The sequence below is a fragment of the Electrona antarctica genome, assembly GCF_951216825.1.
Source record: "Electrona antarctica genome assembly, chromosome: 10".
NCBI classification, from domain to species: Eukaryota; Metazoa; Chordata; class Actinopteri; order Myctophiformes; family Myctophidae; genus Electrona; species Electrona antarctica.
This window is the reverse complement of record NC_136791.1, coordinates 54,724,453-54,748,731: the sequence shown is the minus strand read 5'-3', so window position 1 is coordinate 54,748,731 and position 24,279 is coordinate 54,724,453. Positions and strand designations below refer to the sequence as shown.

Below are 24,279 nucleotides of genomic sequence, written 5' to 3'. Positions count from 1 at the left end.
GTGTGTGTGTGTGAGTGTGTCCGTCCGTCCGTCCATCCGTCCGTCTGTTACCAGCTAATCTCCGGCACCGTTAACCCGGTCGATGCCAAATTTTGTACACACACACTCTGCCCCAAATTTTCCAGAACGGCCTGGAGACACCACCAGGAGACCGACTTTTGAAAAACACATTTTTTGATATTACTCCTCCAGATTCTGTCCAAAAATCCCACAAATCGTTACACACATCTCTAGAGTCATACATGTGTTCAAGACGGATCTGTCCGATATTTCATATTCCATCCTAATTGGCTAACATTGGCTTTCAAAGTTTGCAGGATTGGCCCGTTTTGAACAAAAAGCCTCAAATCATGAACGGAGCGTGCCATTTACGTCAAATCTTTCACAGACTTTCCTACTAGGCTGAGCAATTGGCCTGTTATAACGCCACGAACAGGTGGATTTTTGTAAAACACATTTTTGGAACAAAATTGGATGATGGCAATTGGATGATGCAGGCAATCCATCCAAGGCGTAAGAAGAAATGGCACCCTTTTCACATTGGCCTATTATAGCACCACCAGGAGGCCACAACCTGACCTGCCCTGGTGGAGACCTGTGCCCCGAGGGGCACTTTATCTAGTTTCGACTCAGTCTGTGTCTCATAGGAGAGCTGTGGGCAGTTCGAATGGCTTCCATTTTCGCATTGCAACTTTTCAGGACTAGAAATTAAGCCTACAGTTTGTATTAGCTTGGATTCCCCATCGATGATGTCACTGGTGGACGGGTTTCTGAACTGCCCTCCTATGAAACAGACACAAATTGTGCCATTTTATCATGATTATTAGTGCGGACCTATTATATGAAGATAGGTTGAAAAGTGGTGAAGTGGTCCTTTAATGGTAGCCTACCCCAACTTTCAAACACATTGGGGAAGACATTTCTTGGTAAGAAATGTATTCCCAGATTTCACATTATTCTGACAATTCTCCCTGACTATATGTTTATTGATACCATAGGAAACATACTGTTTCCTACTGTTTCCTATCTTATCAGTTAACTTGTAAAAAATAAGATAAATGTTTATTTATCTTATGTTTATTTATATCTTGTTTAGTTCTCTCTAAATCTGACTAAAGCCAAGCCAACCCACATATAATGCCCCATTATGCCCCCACACATGACACATCCACCCCCGACTCATTCCGTTCAGTCCATTCAAGCACGCTAAATAAAGCAGAACTGCATGTCAGGCCAGGGGGTGCGTGCATGTGTGTTGCGTTCAGGCTTTGTTTGTTTTGTGTTTACATTACATGATGGAGAGTGGGGAGCAGTGTTGTTGTGTTTATTGTATTTAACAGAAGAACAGGATATATGTCTAGGAATATCTTATTTTCTCAAAGGCTGATCTTAATTTAGGCTATTTATATATTTTTTTCCATAAAGGTGAACGGGTTCCGTGGCGTGGTGGTGTGACGTAGTAGCCAACACACACACACGCGCTGCGCCAGTTGGCCAGGATAGCGTTTCTCCAATGTTGTGTGTGTGGAAAATTGGAAATGACCGCGAGTGACCTCGAAAGCAAATGAAATGGTTACGTTATAGCTTAGACATATTTTCATTTTTGGCACACTATGCAAACATAGCCTATACATGTTAGATTTCAGCACAGTGTTTTAAATTAGACTGGGTTGCCGTCGTTGGACGGGGGGAAAACGCCTTCCATACGGATCAGATTACAAGGAGCTGGTCGCACACACTTGTCACACGACACATCGAGGAGGTAAACTGGTTTGGTAGCAAGGCGACAAGGCGAGGCTAACGTTAGCTACACCCCGCTGCTTGCAACAGAGACACACGGCTGTTGGCTTTCGGTCTAGGGGTCTCGGGGCACAGGCTATAGCTGCAGCAGCCATGGATAAAGCCAAGTCGATGATGGACAAGAAAGGACCCGCCGCTCCGTTTCATCACGTCAGCAACGGACAGAGCCAAAGGGCTCCTTCTTTTCACAGCCACGTCGTTCTGAACGGCGGCTGCAACAACACTGGAACCAGCAACAACGCCTGTGAAAATTCCCATGTTTTGCATCAGCAGCAGCACCACCATAACAACCACCACCACGACGATGCCGAATGCAACGGCGGCTCCCCGGCGAAGAGATGCAGGCTACGGAGAAGGACGGACTCGACTGTGAAAAGGCACAGACCCCGTAAGTGTCACCCGGGCGACGCACAATGTTGTTCAAAAATAAACGTAGCAGTTGGTGGTTGAATGACATAATGGTGTGGTCTCGTGTGTGTGTGTGTGTGTGTGGGGGGCTTTACGGAGAGGTCATCTGGCTGCAGCCCTCCTTGCCTTGCACAAGCAGGCAGTGTTGTGTTGCAATGTGTGTGCTGTACTGTGATGCACCAATGAATGAAATTAATTTACTACCGGTATATGTGAGCATGCACATGTAACACATTGATTCATATTAACAATTATGAAATGAATCATTAATTAAATTAACAGTACACAGGGTTTTGCTCTGTATGCAATCGACCAGCTGCTGTCAGATCTGACATAGTATGTTCTCCCACTGTCAAATGCTGTGTGCGGTGTAGAGAGATTGTCAGACCCCCTTTTGTTTATATGGAACCTCAGCCTGCACTTGGTCTGCTGTGATTGGTGGATTCCCGGTGGTGAAGAAGCTCCTGATAAGTGGGCTTGGCGTGCACCAGCCAATCAACGCGTGAGTTCTGTCTTCGGGAGGCAGGCAAGGGGTTAAAGGGACAGGGCCCCGCCCCCCACATGTACGGACTGTATTGGATGCTGTGAGAGATATTTAGAACTTGGGAGTTTAAAAGATGGTAAAATGGTGTGTGCCACCATATAGATTTTTCAAGCAGCATTGTTGAACGTGTAACAGTTTTTTTAAAAGTAGCTTTTATTTTAAAGAGTATAGAGAGCATCCTAGGCCTGCTTAATTAACTTTGGAGACTTTTTGTGGGAGGTTGTGCATGCACCTGTCTGTTGAGATTGTTCATCACCACCATGAAGTTGATAACTGAGAAGAAGCCTGGTAAGTTTGGCCAATGTCTTGGTAACAAAACTGCTAAATTGATGTTACTATAACTTTCCTGATGTGTTGATTGTCATAAATAGGTAATATCATCATGTCTTTTGGTTGGTTGAAAAACATTCATTTGTGGCCATAAGATGGCATAAACAAAAAGGCTAAAGATCAAAAACGAATAATAATACATTGTGTTGTTGAGATTTTTCAGAAACCACAACAGGCATATAGTTGTTCAGCATTGTGGTGCTGAAGTCATGCACTTGCAGGCACCAGTATTCTGTTAGATGGCAAGGATTGCGTAATTTTTCCTCTCATTGTAGTGGCTGTGATTCTGTGGTTCATGGTCTTTCTAGATGTGTTGAAACCTCATGCTCTCACCTAGGACTGTCACACAAGTATTACATAATTACCCTGCCTAAATGCAACCTTTATTTGAGAAAATTGCAAATATTTAGCATAATCGTTTCCAAAAAACTGATGGCAGATCTACAAGCTCACCTGTGAGGCTAAGTATTTGTGGGCTATTTCCACAATTTTGCTTTTCAAAACTAGTAACTATTAAATAAATATACAATTTCTTTGTATATTAAAGTTATTTGTAATTTCTGCCCTGTGCAATTTTTATTCTAAGCCTAAAGCCAAACAGAAATTTAATTGAATCCTTACTCAAAATGTATTTGTATGACAATGAATCGTCCAGTAAAATGTCATAATGGGCTAGATGTTGTGTGGTGTGAAACCTCATGCTGTCTTTTGTGCGGTTAGTGTTGGTACAGAGAGCTGCCACACGTTCAGTGGTCTGTTTGCTAAGCCAGCTTGTTGGCATTCCTCACATCCATCTCCAATTGTGTTTAAAAGCCTGATATATACTTTGCTGTTCGCCCTATGACAATATTGTGCACCAAAAATGGCAGATCTACAAGCTCATAATAACACATGCGATTGAGCATAAATGATGTATTATTGTAGAGGGAGAAAGAGAGAAAATGAATAGGAGGGTGAGAGAGAAATGGAGAGCAAAAGATGAAGTCAGAGAGGGAAATGAGCGCAAGAAAGAAAATAGAAAAAATCTGCATTCCCAGTCATTCAACAAATATATTCCAGAAAAACACCTGTTGGGGATGTGATTTTTGTGAGGGAATTGCTATTTGACGTTACTCCTGATCACTATCTGATTACTCCACATTTTGTCTTGGTGACTAAATGTAAAAGTATTTCAGACAGACGATATGATACACTGTGTAAAAGGGACAGTGCAAGATGTTTTTCTATCTCTCTCTCTGTTTGAAAGATATTATGTTTGCAAGGGAACTGACAAGATAGCACTAGAGTACAGTATTAGGCTATTATGACTGAAACAACTATACAAAAAAAATAAAACGGAAGATCAAAGTCTCAAAAAAGCATCTAATCTTAACATAACCTACAGTTACCTCGCTGATCAGATAGATGGGGGAATGGACAAATGCATATAGGGGTTCAAATCTAACAAGCACAAATGACCTATAATACACAATACCCTGTACTGTACAGTCTCTGGTGTGGCGCAATACGGTCACAGAACAGATTGGCCAATACTGGAATTGGAGTGATTCCAATTTGGCGATACCAATCGGTAAACTTAAAGTTGCCATGTCTAAAGGCCATCCCTTTTGTTGTGGATAACTACATGCATGAAAACCTCTCATGATCCTGGACCTGTGGGCTATTCTGCCATCTACCACTATTAACAAATACAACTTTGGGGCAGTTGTAGGGAGTTTTCCCTGAACATGATTCTGTTAACAGTCAAGTGTGGATTCTGTTTTTCTTTTTTTTGTCATATTCTATTTGTATTCATTGCAATTACAATTAGCAATTTAGGCATTTACAATTCAAACATTTAGCAGATACTCTTATCAAAAGTTGAGAGTGGGAAAAGGTATTGAGCCTAAATCAATACTCTAAAATCACAACTTAAAAAAGGAACAAAGAATATAAAATCAAAAAGCGTCAAAACAAACAAACGAAAAACTTCTCTATCTTTATCTTTATCTTTAGAAAGTCCTTGAGATGACCCATAATTCAAGAAATCACATTTATGGATAGAGTTGCATCAGGTTGCAGATTGCAATAGTTCATTATAATTTAACTAACAGCAGCCAAAGGACAAATGTCTTGCGCATTTCATGGGTCACTGTAGTTCAAGTAGAGATGTGTTGAGATTATTGTGTAATGTGTACAATGTTGTGATTGCTGTAATAATTTCCTGTTACTGATACTGACTGACTGATAGAACAGTGACAAAGGATTTGCCGATATAAGGAATGTGAGTGGAGACCCTTTATTTGCCTAGAATCTCTTGAGTAGGAATTTCGCACGAATGTAATGTTTCAACAAATTTTATGGTGTAGAACCGGATAAGCAGTACTGTGCATAGGATGAGGGTCAGGCAGAACAAGCTTAACATCAAACAACAACAGTAAAAATATATCAGTAGATACATTTCCTGGCCTAGTGTACAGTATGTGTCACTGAAGTATGGACCTAATGAGTCCCACTTTTTCCATCAGATAAGAGATGAAGTGTAATTAAAGCTGGTTGTTCTTGATTATACAACCTTCACTGAGCCCAGTAATCTGTTAATAGGACTAATTAATCCTGATTAAAATTAAACCAATGTCACATAACACGTTCATCTAAATTGGGTGGTTTAATGCAGTGGTTCTCAAACTTAATTTCAATTCCCCCAGACCATGAAATGAAGGAGTTGGAACCCTCTCTAGGTAAAATGGTAAATGACGCATTTATATGGTGCTTTAATCCAAAGCGCTTTACATAGATAGAGGGGTTCAGAGTCTTGCTCAAGGACACTAACTCTGCACTAACTCTGGGGGAGCCCAGGATCGAAACGGGGAACCTCGCGGTTTTCATCCGGCCGCTCTACCGGCCACGCTACCCCTGAGCCACTGCCGCCCGGACCTGAGGATCCCTGGACCTCACTTTGAGAACCACTGCTCTAATGGAACTAATGAATCCCTTTTGGATACACCCACCTGCCCTCTATGACCACCTCACCATCCTCTTAACATCTAAACATGATCTAATTCAAAACAACAGAGCTACACCACTTGATAATGAACATTTAATGTTCGCCTTCCTGATCAATTTTGAAAGCAATCTCACTATTCACAACAGTCAGGCTAGTACGCTGCACAATATTCCAGGTAAATAGTGCAAATGTTTTAGTGGGAGGCTTCATGCTAATGTAAGTCAGTCACTGAATAGCATTTGTAAAAGAAGATTCTCAAGTGTGCTGCGACTCACAGGTTTCTGGGCTGGGTCAAGTCAATGTTGTACTATGTGGTGTTTTCAACAGATTATTAACAAGGTGTGCTAACAGCCAGATCTTCAAGGCAGGGGGGGGGGGGGGGGTGGTCGTGGTCGTGGTATCCCAGTATCCCTCCCAGTATTGGGGGGGCACACCCCAATTCCATGGGGGGGGGGGGGGGGGGGGTGAAAAGTGTGTGTCAGCTAAAATGTCATATGAAAGCAAAAATGGGTACATACTACACCAGTGCTGCCCAAGATGCCTCCTACCTGAAACCATGTAGAAATGTATCTCTTTGCCATTTACTAATCAGGCTGCTTTTCAGCACCTTAGAACAAATGGCAAAAGCAAGGACATTTTGGTCATGTTTGTTGAAATGGGAAATATTGTAGAAGAGGGAGATAAAAACATTTTTGTTTTGCATTAGCGTTTCATGTGTAATCAATTTGAGATTAACTTGTGCTTGGGTGTATTTTGTATTGTTCTGCGATAGGAGAACATGTTGCAATATCTATGTGTATTGTACAGAATTCACAATAACGTGGTGTTCAGCCATTGCCACTCATTTAGTGGCAATCTTATCAAACACACTGTAGAATTATATTATTATTATCCTTATTAGCCGTTCTGTCCGCTCAGCTGTTTTACACAGCTCACTGCAGGCTTAAGAGCCTTTATTATTATTTTGTGCACAGCTGTAGCTTCATTAAATATTGACTATTTTGCATTCAAGGAGCTGTATTTTGGGTCTTTTGGTAGCCCTTTCCATCTCTGTTTTGTGCTCTCTCTCTCTGCTCACACACATACACACCTGACACCGTATTTCCCCCATCAACCGTTTTATCGCATGTTATTTTCAGATCACTATGACTTTGTAATATCAGTGATCTAGTAGGAATTGACAGTCAATCTGTTGATGCATCAATATAAATCTACTCTATGTAGCCTACATCAGTGGTTCCCAAACGGTGTGCTGCGTGACAAATCCAGGTGTGCCACGGGATTTTGCAACAACCCATTATACTTTACTTACCATATTATTACCTCAAAACAAAACATTTTGAATTTTATAATTAAAGGAGCATTCAGTGATTTGGGTGATTTGGAAAACCACCCAGTCCGCCCCAGTAACAAAATGTGCACATGCACGCTCTACAGTGGGGGGAAGTGCAACAGACAAACAGCACGTGCACCAAGGCCCGCCCCCACTCGATCATGATTGGAGGAAGGCCCCACTCATCCTGATTGGGTGAAGGTTTTGCCACCCGCCACCAAAACTGAAACTAGGGTTTTTTGACCCCAGGGGCTCACTGGGGACAGGGAGGAACTCCTTATATGGTCAGCACACTCTATAGTAGGGAGGATTATCCAGAAAAAAAGAAAAAATAAGTGATATTTGAATTAAGTCAAATCACTGAATATACCTTTAATGAATGTATATATTTTTTCCCTTTCAGTACTGAGCCAATACATTTCACAATACAGAGGCAAATTTTATATGCTCAAAAAACAAATATTTCAATCACTTTCATCCTAGGATCCCTATTTCTGGCATGGCATTCCTCGATGAATTGAAATCTTTGCCACATGCCTTTATTTGCGAACTGTTAAAGTATTCAATCAATCAAAATGTATTTGTATTTTTCATACATTTAAAAAATAACGACACGAATACAGATTTTGACTTGCTCGTTGGTGTGAACAAAAAGTTACATAACCTACATAAATGTAAATATAAAACCTACTCAAACCGGCCACTTAGAGGTGGTTGAGCAGCATGACACATGGCATTATGCCAAAGACCTTTCACCTACATGGACCCTGTCTGTCCCTCTGTTTCCCTGTCACAGCTCTTGGGTCACGTCGCAGCGGCAGCTCCTCTCAAAAGTAGGGAAATATGGCCTGGGCCGTGGCTCAGCGGTCCAGGCACCTTGGCTGGTAATCCAGTCTGGCGGTATGCCGCGGGTTCGACTCCCGATCCCGACGGCCTTTACTGCATGTCACCCCCCCCATCTCTCTCCCCAGTTCCTGTCAGCCTACTGTCTGTCCCTCTATAATATATATATAAAATAAAGGCGAAAGCCACAAAAAACCATTAATAAAAAAAAGAAAGTAGGGAAATACACCTTTAAACCTCTCCAAAGATTGATGGCTGGTCTTGGTCAAACAAAATTACATTTTGAAATTGACAGCGAAAAGAGAAAAAATATATATCATACAGGCCGCCACAGCGAATGAACACAAATATGTGCATTTCAGAAAAATGAGTTTCAAACTACAGTATAGTGTAATTACTGTTAATTTGTTAGGATTATGCTTTTTATGCGTTTTAAAAAACAGTTGTTAACGCTAGGCTAGTCACTTGATCCTAGATATCCATGAATTGAGCTAAAGTATTCTAAGCTCACTATTCAACATACCTTTTAAACTGCACACAGAACCATGAAAGAAAACGAACTGTGTAAGAAAGAAAGTAAAATTGAGATGGAAACAACTGCCCCTTAAACTACAGTATGTGGAGGTTAGGGCAGGGTCACATGGACAGGTCGGGCAATGGACTTTATATAGGCCAATAGAGCGTGCGTGCGTGCGTGCGTGCGTGCGTGCGTGCGTGCGTGCGTGCGTGCGTCTCTCTCATGTGTGCGTGCACTCACACATGTGGGGAGGTCTGGCTAAGTCTGTGGAGGAAAGTGTGACTGCACTTGAGGCTGAAACATAATATCACTCATCTGAACTGTAGTAGTGCTGCGACCGTTTGCAGTGTTTTTTTTAATTATTATTATTTTTCTAACAAGAAACTAAACCTCAACCTCAATCATGTCTGGAATCCTGTCCAACTGTAATAAAAAATATAAACTATCGTTTTTGTTTGGGCTCAAAAGTGAACACAACTATATGAACTAGCAATTGTTATATGCATACTATAGGTAAATAAATGTGAACATTTTCTGTAAAGGTTTTGCAAAGACCCTACACTTGCTTTCTGATGTATTGGTAATCCTGGGTTAGCAGGGCTCAGCACGTCAGCTCTGGACTACCTGAGGATGTGTGATCATGGGACAAGAGGTTAGAACTAGGGTAGTGTAGTAGGTGAAAGGTTGAGTTAATACAACAAAGGGCCAGCGGCTAAAAATAACAAGGCAATGTGTGACTGCTACCAAAGGTCATTAATCCTGATTGATCCCAAACTGTTAGAACACAAAAGGCACCATCATTTATGTGGTCGGTTATCCTGAAGTACTGTGCAAGAGAGGCTGCATTAGCTAGTCTATGATCGAACTTGTCAACATGCTAACTGCTCCACGCTCTACCATTTGGACTGCAGCAATGCCACCATGGAACATGGGGATCTGCACCACCCGGGGTGGTATGTCTGAAAACAATATCACGATAATCATATGGATAGTTTTACTGTAGCTATCGCCTATCGATGTATCTCATATTAGATTATTGAGTATGTTTTAATTTCAAAGTCACACAGTGAACAAATTGATGTTCACTCCAACGAATTGCATGGTAATATTTTTGTGTTTTGTTTAAACAATAATAAATGTAAGCATCCGGGTGGTGCAGGGGCAAAGTTCCTGCCCTACATGGAGACTGGGGTTAGATGTCTCCGCAGTGCATACGGCTTGGTGCTCTAACAAACAATTTGGCCGTGTTCCAGGAACGGGAAGCCGGTTGGGGAAGGTGCTCAGGGCGATTACTGTTGCTGCATTAGCAACTCCTACACCTACAGGTTGGCTGGTCATCGGGAGTGGAGATGGGAAAGATTGTGTTCTTCTGCATGTGTTACACCCTTCCAGTGAAACTAAATCGGGCGGAGATTCTACAAATGTAAAAGAAAAAATGAACAACAAAATACTGTGTTATGGCAATGTCACATGATCGTCATAATGTCACGATACGACAATTGAAACGTCGATAAAGATCAGTCCTACAGACATTAAACAAGGAAATGCCCTGAAGACAAATCTTATCTGAGCATGAGCAATTCCAAACTATTCAGGGTATTGTTACATTTTGTCCCATCTTCTCCTCATAGGTTTATAGGTGTAAAGAAGTGTGTGAAAATCCTTTTTCGTGTGCACTCCATAATTTGTAGTTTTTCATGAGAAGCGAGGATAGAGGTAGGGTAGAGCAGGAGTGGTAGGAAGAAAAAAAAAACTGCTTTATATTTAATCTTTTCTCTTTATCCACCTCTTTTCTTTCCTCTGCCTTTCCCTTTCTACCTTCCTCCCTCTCGCTCTCCATCTCTGCCTCCTCTCTCTCTCACCCTCCAGCCTTCCCTTGGTTTGGGATGGACATCGGTGGTACCCTGGTGAAGCTGGTGTATTTTGAGCCCGTGGACATCACAGCAGAGGAGGAGCAGGAGGAGGTGGAGAACCTCAAATCCATTCGCAGATACCTCACCGGCAATGTGGCCTATGGTACACACACACACACACACACACACACACACACACACACACACAGTCAAGTACACACACCCCATGGATGCAACTAAGCAATTGTATTCCCTTCAACCCTCATTCATTCTCCCCTTTCTCGCACTCCTTCCCTCCTCTCTCTCCTCCCTCCTCCACTCAAATTTTCCATCTCTCCTGACTGTCATCCCTCCCGTCTCTCCATCCCTACTCTCTTCCTCATTTCCCTCCCTTTACCATTTCTTCTCTCATTATCTCTTTCTTCCCACCATATTGCCCTTCCCTCCCTCGCTCTTTTATGCTTTCCTCGTTCCTTCCCCCTCTCCCTCTCCCTCTCCCAGGTAAGACAGGGATCCGTGACGTTCACCTGGAGCTGAGGAACCTGACCATGTGCGGTCGGACGGGGAACCTCCACTTCATCCGGTTCCCCACACAAGCCATGCACCGCTTTATCCAGATGGGACGCGACAAGAACTTCTCATCGCTCCACACCACGCTCTGCGCCACCGGAGGAGGGGCCTACAAGTTCGAGAACGACTTCATGACGGTGAGGGGTGTGTGTGGTATTGTGGTGAAACGATTGATCAAATAATCCCTTAATCAAACTGCAGGCAATTATGAAACGGATCAATTCATTTTTCAGAAAGTTTAGTATCGTGACAGATTGTACCATTGGAAGCAATGGTTTTTGACAGCTGTGTGAACATTTTGAGACACATGAAGACAATTATTAGAGATGCAGCCCTGAGTGAGTAGAAATAAGACTTAAAACCTTGAAAGCCATGCATGGAATGTCAAATGTATTCTCCTGGGGACTGTATTAAACTGAGTAAACTCTGTCTCTGATTGCCTGTCTACCTTTATTTTTGTCTCTCTTTCTGTCCAACACTCAGTCAGTCTCTTTCTCTCTGGCAGTTTGCCTGCCTCTCGGTCTACCTGGCTGTTAGTCTAGTCTGTCAGAGTTTATTGCCGTTCTTCGGGCTTTGTCTGCAGGGGACATTGGCAGACATTGAACCACCCAGTTCAATGTCTGCTGTTACAATATTTTAAACGCATGCTATGAGTGGGAATAGAGCCAAAACTCAAACCCACGCATCCAGGGATGTCCTGGTTCTCAGACAGTGACCCTCAGGCATGTGTGACATTGTAAGTGTTCAAATCCAACTAAATACAGGAAAGAGAAGGGAGACTGAGAGGGGCTTACATACCTATGTATATTATATACAATGCAAATTTGTTAAGCGACCATGACGGTCTTCAGAACGTGATTTGAAGCCAGTTTGTGTTCACCGCCTTCCTTATTCAGAGTCGTGTGACACGTGTGACACCACAGAAGGTCATTACACATTGCTAGTTTTTTTTGCTCTATAAATCATGTCAAAGATCAGACATGTGAATTAATCTTTCAGCCAGATTGTATTTCGACATCAGTTTTTGCCTCGTTTGCAACATTGGTACATACTGTACTATTACCAATAGTAGTGTGGAAATTCACGATAGTGTGGAAATTCATGAGTTCTGAGCTAAAAACGGATCTGTCTGTCTGTCTGTCTGTCTGTCTGTCTGTCTGTCTGTCTGTGTGTGAATCTGAGTTCACCGACCTTCCACTACTTGTGTATGTCTCTTGATACAGCGAACCTGCCTTTCTAGTTACTATACTATGTCACATGTCAAGTGTTATTTAACCAGACACAGGAAATACCTGAAGCATGATGTCTTTTTCTTGCATTTGCAATTTGAATAAGACACAATATGTCAGTACAGTAGGTAGCATAGCATGAATATAATACTATAATACTTTTCTTCGCTTTCATAAACATCTATGACACGCCTGTAGAAAGGCCCTATTATGACTGTCAGCTCCCATCCTGTCAACAATGACCAGCCCTAATAGCACCACAGACAGCAACCCATTTATCAAACCTAAATCTAATTGCCTGCACTGGCCTCAATTGAGCACAGCTTGATTTCTGCAGATGTATGGCTTTAATCAGCCACACTACTATTAAATGACCCACACAGCAGTGGTAGTAGTAGTGAATCATCTGATCAACATTTATTATTAATTTATCATTATTGGCACTGCAGCCAAATACATGGTCACAGATTACAATTGAAACATTAGCGATATTGATTATCGATTTTAATACCCAATCCCACTTGACCATGTCTTATCACCTTTTTCACCTGAGAAAAAGTGTAGGTGTGAGTTACTTATGCACCTTTTTCAGTTTAGTCTAGAGAGTAAGAGCCAGAATATTCTTTTTGTCAAATGGCACACATGCATGCATGCATGTTATTACATCTATATATGCTATTGACTAATTGTAGCCACTGTAAATCCTGTCTTCAAAGATGGCTGACCTGGAGCTGTTGAAGCTGGATGAATTGGACTGCCTAATCCAGGGACTGCTGTTCATCGACCGCATCGGCTTCAACGGACATCCCGAGTGCTACTACTTTGAGAACCCCTCTGACACCCAGGCCTGTGTGAAGAAGCCCTGCAGTCTGGTGGACAACCCTTTCCCCATGCTGCTGGTCAACATCGGGTCCGGGGTCTCCATACTGGCGGTCTACTCCCAGGACAACTATAAACGAGTCACAGGGACCAGGTAAGGAAAGAGAGAGAGAAGGTGTGTGTGTGGAGGTTCTTGGCTGTGATAATGATGAGGGAGAGAAATTGTGACTTACAGGATGGTGTCTAGTACGAGCGTTGGCGGCGTGGCTTCCCTGTGGGTTTCTGGTGTCCTGTTGTTGCCCAATATGGAGGGAGGGTGGGTCTGAGATCTGAGACCCTTCACAAAATGTGAACCAAATATTCACAATATGTGAGAAATATCACAGGGATTTATGTCTTTGGCCTGCTGAAAATTGGGTGTTGATCATCCAATGGTTTGAGATTAGGCCCCCCTCCCACACACACTCAAACGCACAGACCCTCTTCCAGACATTTACATTTCATTTCTTAATATTGCTTGTTTGGCATAATCTACAGTAAACACTTGTTATGTCAATGTAAACATTTACATGAAGAGTACAGTAAGTTTGTACTTGAGAGTTAATTAGATTTTTTACCTATTTCAGAGAAATTAATTCTCAGGATTTCCATGTGTGAATGACTGCGTGAATACACAATAGTTGTGTATGTTTGTATGCTTCGCGGAGTCGCGGTTACAATATATGACTTGTAAAAAGATTGTGGCTAACATTAGCCTAGCCGATTTTGCTTACGCCTTCACCTTGGCAGAGAAGGGACTAGAACTAAACAATTCTGGCAGTAAATTAGTTAATAAAAGAAGACAGACGGACAACCAGAAAGACAGGCAGTCAAAGCAACACAGTGCAGACAGGCTGGCAAACAGACAGACAGACAGACAGAGACAAACGGAGAGACAGTACACTGTGCTGGCTTGTAATATACAGCTGAATTCCAAGGTGGCGTGATCACCCGTGCACATGGACAAAGTGACACAACCTGTTGGTTATATTTAGTGTGTGTGTTGCAAAATCGTTTCAACTTTAACCTCTATTGTAAACAGACAACGTGACTGAGACTGTGAAAGTATCAGCCTCTTCCTTCAACCCCTCTCTCACTCTTTCCAATGTCACTCTTTGAGTGACATTGGCTTTCGAGTTACTCTACTTTGGGAGAAGTTAACAATAGCATAATAATATTATGATCACGCGCATTTGTGAGCTGTCAGCAGGTCACATCAAGGTGATATTTGCTTAAGGTCTACAAGGGACTTTGGTCCACCCACAGTTCTTGTGGTGATAGTGTTTCAGAGAAACAGAGAGATAATTGTAGATGAAACAAACGGTCATTGTTTGTGTGTTATGGTTATCAAATGAATTAAAATAGCACACTGACTCGTACATTGTTTCCCCGCATTCAGTCTGGGAGGCGCTACGTTCCTCGGCCTGTGCTGCCTGCTGACTGGCTGCGAGACGTTTGAGGAGGCGTTGGAGATGGCCAGCAAGGGGGACTCCACCAACGTTGACAAGCTGGTCAAGGACATCTATGGCGGCGATTACGAACGCTTTGGCCTGCAGGGCTCGGCAGTAGCATCCAGGTTAGCAACAATAACACTCGCAATCCTCGAATGGCTTTTCAGCCGGGGGACGGAAAAGGAGAGATGGGTTTCATTTCGCGATGAGGCATGAAAACAGGGGCGACATTATTTGTGAATCGAATTTCATGTGAGGTAAATCGATCTGTCCTGAATGTAGTCGTTCTCCCTGTAAGTGTGTTCTTAAAAAAGAAAACGCGCACAAACACACACATTCAATTTTGTGCGCTGCTTTCTTTGGATTGAAGACGATACAACATTGCATGTAAAAAACAGTAAACCTGTGTGAGATGGGCATCTTGTGGTGCAGGACACTATAATAAAAATATAAATTATTAGATATAGAACATAGACATTTGTGCAAGTAGAAAAAGAAAAGAAAAAAAGGGAGAATCCACACTTAATGTGGACGCACGCACGCACGCACGCACGCACGCACGCACGCACGCACGCACGCACGCACGCACGCACGCACGCACACACGCACACAAGCACACACACACACACACACACACACACCCTCTGACCCCTAATCCGATTGCACATTGTTGAAGTGTATACCGTAAATATGCAATGGTCTCAGTACTCTGTCCAAAGGTTTGCCAGTAAAATGAACACAACAACATTGTTGTGATGATAATCACTGTGCCATTCAGTATAGAATAACAGGGTGTGCACAAAGCAACACACTTTATTGTCACCTTTGTGCCGCACACAGTGCTTCAATACAATAGTTTCACACTTGTGCTTTACCTAGAGAGGTGCATTAAGCCACATGGCTCGTGTCCTTTCATTCCACGTTGGCATTTTCAGTACCCCCTTGTGGTATTTATGCATTTATTTATCTAATTGTCATATTTATCATTTTTATGATTTGATCATTTACAATGCTTGAATCATCGGCATATGGGTACTCGCTTAGCAATGTTACGGTATATGCACAATGAATAAATTAATAATTTAGTGATATACAGTATACTATACTGTATATCACAAAATTATTGAGTATTAGGGGCCGAGCTACACTGGGGACGTAATTGGCTCCGCAACCGTACGCTGCCACTATAATCAATGGAACCCAGCTGTGGTGCGCAGGTTGTTCGTAATCTCCGCGTGTTCATAATGTTTTTACACAAATGCTCTATTTTTCCGCGTGTCCGCAGCGGTTACGCAGCTCTTTGCCTCGCCTTCACAGGAAAAAAACAGTGAATACGGAACTCCCCGCGGGACGGACGAATTGTCGGTGCAGCCACCTAGCTGCGTACGGTTCGGTTCGGTCCCCCAGTGTAGTTTCCCCGTAAGCGCACACGCACGCACGCATGTACACATGCACGCGCGCACGCATAGGCGCATGCATGCATGCATGTAGAAATTGTATTAAAATTAAGTTGAAATTCCTTGGGGCTCCGCTGGCCTAGCGGTTAAGGTGCATACTACATATAGGCTCTGAGTCACAGGTTTGATTCCCGAGCCTGACAACCTTTGCTGCGTGTGTCACTCCCTGTCCCTCTCTACTGTGCACTATCAATAAAGGCAGAAAAGCCCCAAAATATGTATAAAGAAAGCACTCCGAGGATGCTGCTTTTAGGAAAAGGCGAGCGATAAATGGTTCTGACATCGATGTTGTGTTGTGATTTTTTACAGCTTTGGTCACATGATGAGTAAGGAGAAAAGAGACAGCATCAGCAAAGAGGACCTGGCCAGAGCGATGCTAGTCACCATCACCAATAACATAGGATCTATAGCACGCATGTGTGCTGTCAATGAGGTAAATACACATATCGGTGCAGACAAATGCTGTCAAAGGTAATTACCGCTAATTGAATAGGTTGGTTAAAAGGTTAATAGGTTCACACTCACAGGCCAAATGTTTGGCTTGTCAGCATGACTAATATAGGATTTACAATACTCATGTGCAATCGGTGTGGCCCGCACATACCATAGAGCTTTGCTAGTCAGCATGACTAACAGTATAGACATACAGCAAGCCTGCATGTTTATATTGTTCACGTACTGGCTGACACACCAACAACTCACATGCACACACAAATGATTAGTGTTCATGATCGGTCTAAAAAAATAACTCATTATATTTCATTTTGATGCATCGTCACATACATATATGTATATGATAATACATAATGTTGTTAAGAAACTCAGTGATTCAGGAACTTGTAACATTTTCCATTCTAATAATCAGTTCATGCAATTATCATGAAGAATTTGAGTTGAAAACGTAGCAACTCCTCCTTTGGTTTCAACTCAATTTGTTTTGCTTGTCCTCGTTGACACTGGGGCCACACTGGTCTGGAACGCTGCACGTTGCTGGCTTTGTTAAAAGGTACATAAACAGCCTGGGGGAAGGGGAGGTGTCCTCCTGTCTACCAAGCGTCTTACTTATGCTGTGAGCTTCTTCCCTGCATTTGAGTCATGTAGTCCCTGCAGCTAAGTTGACACTTGTTAAAACGCTGTGGTGTTACCGGTTATTTAACTCTGAGAGTGTAGAAATGTAACCAAATGGACTCGTGGCCCACGGGTCCATTTGTTGCAAGCTCAGAGTCCATTGGTTCAAATGGTCAGACTTACAAATGGTCAAATGATTTGACTGTGAAGGTGGTTCAGTGTCTTGCTCAGGGACACTTTAACAGGGCATTTGAAGTGAACCTGGGATTCCCTTTTATTACACGACTGTCTCCATCACTACACAGCGGAATTCTGAGTTATATTAGCAATCCGAATGATTCAGTGCCCTAGAGCACCTTGTCCCCCATTTAGATTTGTCCTGTGAAGTCACGCACAGATCTGTGCCCATGTGGTAACTTATTTTCAGTGTTGGGCCTGACTCACACGTTCACAACAGATTGATGTATAGCTGATGCATGAGACTTGTTGAGACTGATGCAAGCTCGCAATTAATTTCCAATGGGAGTCGCATGGTTTGACACAACATTTTTGTTGTATGAGGGGGAGGGGGGCAGTCGAAACACAGCCGAAAGCCGTACAACAAAAATGTTGTGTCAAACCATGTGACTTCCATTGGAAATGCATTGGGGCGGCCATGACACTTACCCTTTGTTTACATCTAGCATCCAACAATGTTGTATGCTAGATCGAAAGGTGTGAGTGAGGCCTTGGATGGGAGTCAATTCCATGTTCGACGGATGTCTTATCTGCATGTTGCTGATGTCTCCCCAGGGTTCGCTTAGTCCCGGGAATCTGTCTGTGTGCTGTGAGCTTCTTTACAGTGTTGCCTTGTGGCATGGCGATCAAGCAGCATTGTACAGGGCTATCACAGCATGCAGAGTGGCACCGTGGATGAGCACAACCTTCCACGCACACACACACTTCGCTCCACCTCACTTTCTCGCCTTCTCTGTTAACACCTCTCCTACTCTCACGCCCAACTAAATGCACGTCTCTTGTTGAACAAGAAATATATTTACATGTCTCAATCAAAGTTTGTGTTAACAACTGTGCTTCTTATTTTATAACTGTGTACACCTGTGCTCTCTAATGGCTGTGCATGTTATTACTACATACATGTCCCTAGCTAACATGCTTAGTTCCTGCTGTGTGTTTCTTTGTCTGTGTTTGTTAAAGAGTACCACAGACGAAAAACAGTCCAAATTTCATTCTGACCCCTCCACGAAAAGGCCTCGTTGTCCTGACCCCTTATCCATAATTTATACCTTATGGATAAATAGTGTGGACTTAGACTGTTTTTCGTCTGTGGCATTCAATTGTCAAACAGAGCAGAAATTAACTTTCATTTTAGGTTTTGTGTACCAAGTAGTTCATACAACAATTACATTCTGCAGCTACTCTGATTATTTCATCAGCCAGTTAGATTTTTGGAATACAATAATAGACTATCCACAAGATTGGTCAAATTTGTCAGCTGGTCAAGCTTAAAGTTACACCAAAATCTATTCAGATTCTGTTTTGTGGTCGTATTGCAGTTGTTCATGTCGCAAAAACGAGGGCGAGGCTTGATTTCATAGGGCGTGCCAGATTGATTTCAGCCGTCACATTTATCACTGCTAGGAATGAAATTAAGGAAGGATCAGCTGTTTGGGATCACTTTATAAATGTCGTGCAGATGTGTGTGTACTCCAATACCTAGGCTCGAATTTGGGGCAGATTGTACACTCGATTGATAAATGAGGGCCTATGTCTCACAGTTGTTACCTTTTTCGGTGGCATTTCACTGCCTCCCTGTGGTCTGAGTTGGTATTACATATTCTCCATGGTGGTGATCAGAACAGCCTCAGATCTATTTCACCCAGGCCAGTAGCTGCCATTTGGAGGATGGTTTTATAGTCTACCTCTGCAGCACCAAAGAGTTAATACATTTTAATATAAATGGTCAAATGGTGTCCTTACTCCTTACCTTGTGCCCAGAATCTCTAGAGGGATAGGTAGGCGTGCTTTTAAGTTCAAAGCACCAGCCGACTGGAATGCCCTGCCCTTGTCTCTCAGATCACTCACTTCCTTTATTGCCTTCAAGAATGCATTATTAGTTAATCTTACATCTAGCTGTTCTCGTTTTTGATTGCTCTTTTGTGTTGTCCTGAGACTATCCTATTGGCATCATACTAAGTCTACTTAGGGAGTATCCTCTTATTCCTCTAGTGAAATTTCAGATAAACCTACGTTGTATGTATTTATTTATTGTATTTAACCCATTTAGACCTGGAAGTTGGAACACCTATTGTTGTTATACCTTTCAAAACAGAAACGCCTGCTATATAGCAACATTTAAAGAAAAAAAGGAATTTAGAAGGCGTGTTTAGAATCGGCCTCAGGTCGAAATGTGTTGATCCTAATTTATACATTGCCGTGCAATGCTTTAGGCTTTAGTTAGTGTCCTACACTACCCATTGAGCCATATGGGGACTTCTCATTCAAATTCTCTTTCAACTTTGTGTTTTAGAAGTATGTACAACAGTATATATACAGGTCGTAGAATAGGAGGGAAGCAAAATAGTAAATACCCAGTAAGACAGGCCTGTGTTGACATGGTTTCCAAACCAAAGCGTTGTATTTAGCCTTGTGTTAACGACATTGCTCTATGAAAACTCAACTGGCGACCTGGAGCGGATCCCAGCGGAGCATTCCTCTGTGCAAGTTCACTTTTGTTTTCATTCAAGTTGATTTTGCGGGGCTTAGCTTTGAGAAACAGTGGTGGAAGAAGTATTCAGATTGTTTATTTAACCACATAGCGTCCTTGTTCTGGGGAAACATTCAGCCAAAATAGCAGTTCTGCCAGCTTGTGTGTGTGTGTGTGTGTGTGTGTGTGTGTGTGTGTGTGTGTGTGTGTGTGTGTGTGTGTGTGTGTGTGTGTGTGTGTGTGTGTGTGTGTGTGTGTGTGTGTGTGTGTGTGTGTGTGTGTGTGTGTGTGTGTGTGTGTGTGTGTGTGTGTGTGTGTGTGTTCTGAATATTTTGCATAGAAATATTTATGTAGACTTGGAATTTCCATCTCTTCCATCAAAAAAAACAAACAAACAAAAAAAAGGTGTGAATTTATGTGTGTGACATGTTTTTCTGTGTCTTTTTCAACAACAGAAAATCGAACGGGTGGTGTTTGTAGGAAACTTCCTGCGTATCAACACAGTGTCCACCAAGTTACTGGCCTATGCCATGGACTTCTGGTCCAGAGGACAGCTCACAGCCCTCTTCCTAGAGCATGAGGTTAGTATGGACTTCTGGTCCATTTTCTTACGCCATTTTTTTACATCAGCTGAATGACATGAAAACACTTTCACTGAATCGGATTTTGAAAAGTGTATGTGTTCTTGTCAGGGTTATTTTGGGGCTGTGGGGGCGTTGATGGAGCTGCTGAAGACATCGGAGGAGCAGCCGTGAAGGAAACGCTACTCGGATGACGACGTCGTCGAGCTGTGATGTCATCGACCAACAAAACCTATATGACGATATATAACGTTATCAACCCTCGATCCTGCTTCCTGGTCCCTCTCAGGACAGTTGCTAGAGGAACACTGGGGGGGGGGGGGGGGGGGGGGGGGTCGGGGGTCGCCTAAGAGGAAGACACTGAAACTGGGAAAAGCCATTTTAATAATTTAAGATTGTAAATAATAGGATTCTCTAATATACTACGGTTCCCACAATTTCCCCACTGTCCCTAAAATAGAGTTTTTAATATAGTTATGACTAATTTATGGCGTCCTGTAATCAACTTGTTGAATGGTTCTTTAATCGACTCATTGTCTCTGGCAGAGAGAGAGACATAGTGTCTTAGTTTCTAGGTACCGTGTGTACTGTATGTGTGAGTGAGTGTTTATGTAAATAACTACTGTACTTCCTTAAGTCTATGGCCTGCTGGAACACTGTTCTTCCAAACTGTATCCAGGCAATGTTTCTGGCAGTGAGAGATAGCGTGAGGACAGCACGTTCACTGTCTCTGAAGGACTTGCCACGTTATAACCAATTGCCACGTTATTGTATTGAAAGTGAGTACAGCGTTGTGTTAAAAGTCGGCCAGTATGGCCACAGTCTTTTAGGTGTGCACTGAAGCCAAATCATCAAGAGATTCCTCCGATACCTGCCTCCTTCAACACAGTTAGGAAGAAAAACTTGTACTGTATTTGTGTCTTTCTCACTATCCTTCCCTCCCAAAGAGCCTTCTCGTCGTTTGACTCCCCTCCCTGCTATGTGAAATACAACAAACAGCCAAACTACTCTCTCTCACACAGGCTGCTAAATATTGCATTAAGTGATGGGACCAATTCATTGTCTTTCAACAGCTGGTGCTATGACCATGTTATTGAGACTAGACCCCACTACTGACTACTGACCCCAAATAGCTCCAAGCACTGTGGATAGAAGAAAAAGAAACAAACAAAACGGTGAACTGAGTACCAACACAAGAGCACCATCATGTTTTCATGTGCTTAGATACGAGGCACATTATTTGGCCATAGTCCTGTTCTAATTGGCTCAGTAAGTTTATGCCCCTTATACTTTATACAAACAGTGTAATGGCACCTCCTGTTGGAAGACGATGTGGTGGAGTCAGGTGGACCACAGAGGGTTTAGGTCAAAAACGCATTACATCCCCTGTAAGCGATAATAATTCAACATCTAAAAGCATTGTTCAGTTAAACAGCTATTGGGTTTGTATTACTGGTGCTGGGCCACTGGGCTTTGGGAAATATTGAGATTTCTTTTATTTTAATTTTATTTTTTACCTCTGCACTGTGGTATACAATGTCCCCCAACTGTCCCCCAGTTGAACTATAATGCTTATTTTATAATCTGTCGTACATCAGTGTCACACACTGAAAATAGTCTACATACAAATAGTCTACAAGCTTCTGAGCGTATAGATGAGCTATTTTCAGCGTGCAGCACTGTCATACGACAAAGTATAAATACCTGTACAAAGGTACATTTTCTCTTTGGTAGCCGGTTTAAAATGCTCTGGATTTATTAATCCCCCCACGTGAATTTCTAAATTTGTTGTATTTGTTGGTTCATTTGACATCTTAGGCATGTCGTAGTTGATGCTCATTACTCAGAGCAGCTTACAATGAGTGCAGAGGTGTTGGGTCCAGCATCTTGCCCAAGGAAACTTTGGCACGAGATGAAGCTGTATATTTTGGCTACATATTTGAGTGCTACAGGGTTCAAACCTACAATATTTTGGTTACTGCACAGTTTCTGTTGATGGCAGGCCCTCCCTGTTGTTTTAATAATGTTTCAATTACATTTTAATGTCATAGTCCACTGCTGCAATGTCCAACATATACGAAATATATTAAATTAGGTAAAAATATAATAATAATATGACAATGGTACAGTATATTACTGTATAGGCTTAAACGGCAGGCCTTAAGAACCATTGCACAGTAACGTACAGTATCAACCTGTTGTTTTTGTCTTCTTAAGGCTTATTCATACTCCAATTTTAGGTGATAAGGTGACCACCGAAAACATGAGGTCACGTTGCGGTGGTAAGCGACTCACCGCTCACCCAAACACATCTTGGTTTTTACTAACGGAGAGATGTGGTGGTGCCTTATCAGTATGAATAGGCCTTTAGTTCATTCAGACCTTTGCATTACCTATTGGGTTAGTTGGTGTAGGTTGTCCAGATGCCAACTACAGACCAGTGTGCATGTGTTCACTGTAAACCTGTGGTGAAACGTAACTAGAAATTAATTTGTTATGCGATGGGAATGAGGAGTTCTCAAAACCTTTCCCGATAACATGGCCTCAACCTATCAGGTGCCACATAGCCAGGATCCAATCGGTGATCTTGTGCCACCTCACTCTTTGTATTCTGAAAAGCCCCATTGGTTGCCTTTAACCCTGATTTATACTTCATATGATGGTGTCGCGTGACATAATATAGCAGACACACTAGCTCACAACGTAGATCTTCTATTTTCGGCGCACTGCTTGATCGCACAACTGGGTATCAGTTTTGGAATTACTGCCTAATCAAATGTTTATTTTTTTCCGTATACCTGCGGAATCCTCAATGTGCTTTTGTAAATGCTGTTTATATGTACAAAATGATTTGGATTCTAGTTGTTTGTTTTCCTTTTTATATGTCTCTTGTCTATGGATCACACCTACCGGGGACACAGTACTGTAGCTGTGATGCAATGCAATCTTAGGAAGACAGCCCTAATATTTTGTACACTCTAATTCAGACATAAAACCTTTATAACCTAATTGGTATGGGCATTAATAAGCTACAGTCCTGATCGCTCATGATGCTCAACAAACATTGAGCTTAAGCTTTCCCATTTTTGTTTATTATGTTATGTTCTTTTGTGTGTGTGGATGTTTTCCTGTTCTGTTTCCTTTTTTCTTTTCAAAGGCCAGTAATCCTCCCATAGTCATTGTTGTAGTTCTCGTTACCCCACCTTGGGTTACAACTGTTGGCTGAGATTTTTATGGGTTATGCTGATCTTGTTTTGACACCACTGAAGCAATTACAGTAGATTGCCCCAAAAGTGTAAGATACATGATTTTGCACTTCAGGCAGTCTAAAGTAATTCATTAACCAATTTAGACCTGAGGCCGATTCTAAATATGTTTTCTGAAAATCAGTGCAGTTACTATATACAGTATAACAAAATCTAACATGACACAGATGCTTTCCATATTGAATGGGTTAATGTATATTAAACTGGTCAGCAGATCCTTCTGTCTCTGTAACACAAATGAGGACCCATGGGAAAAACTATTATCTGTGTTCTGCAGAACCTCTGTATTAATGAAAGGCCAACCATGAAGGTATTGAGAAACTAATAGGATTTTCCCATGCAGTCACCAATGCATTTTGAATATTAATTTGTAATTTCATTCATTTTGAGAGATGATAGGCTACTATTTGCTCTGATTTGACACAAATATCAAATCATGGCAAATACGATTCAAGTAAAGTGGTACTTTCGTCTCAAC

At 42.2% G+C, this 24,279-nt stretch overlaps 1 protein-coding gene across 1 annotated transcript; it reads left to right on the top strand.

The window, feature by feature from the left end:
• Positions 1-1,469: 1,469 nt before the first annotated feature.
• Positions 1,470-23,612, top strand: LOC306931401 (pantothenate kinase 3-like). The gene is made up of 8 exons (XM_079512786.1): positions 1,470-2,188; positions 10,631-10,777; positions 11,116-11,321; positions 13,130-13,386; positions 14,671-14,847; positions 16,489-16,612; positions 20,410-20,535; positions 20,647-23,612. Exons 1-8 carry the CDS (start codon positions 1,894-1,896, stop codon positions 20,707-20,709), a joined length of 1,395 nt encoding a protein of 464 aa, XP_079368912.1. The 5' UTR covers positions 1,470-1,893; the 3' UTR covers positions 20,710-23,612.
• Positions 23,613-24,279: the final 667 nt, after the last annotated feature.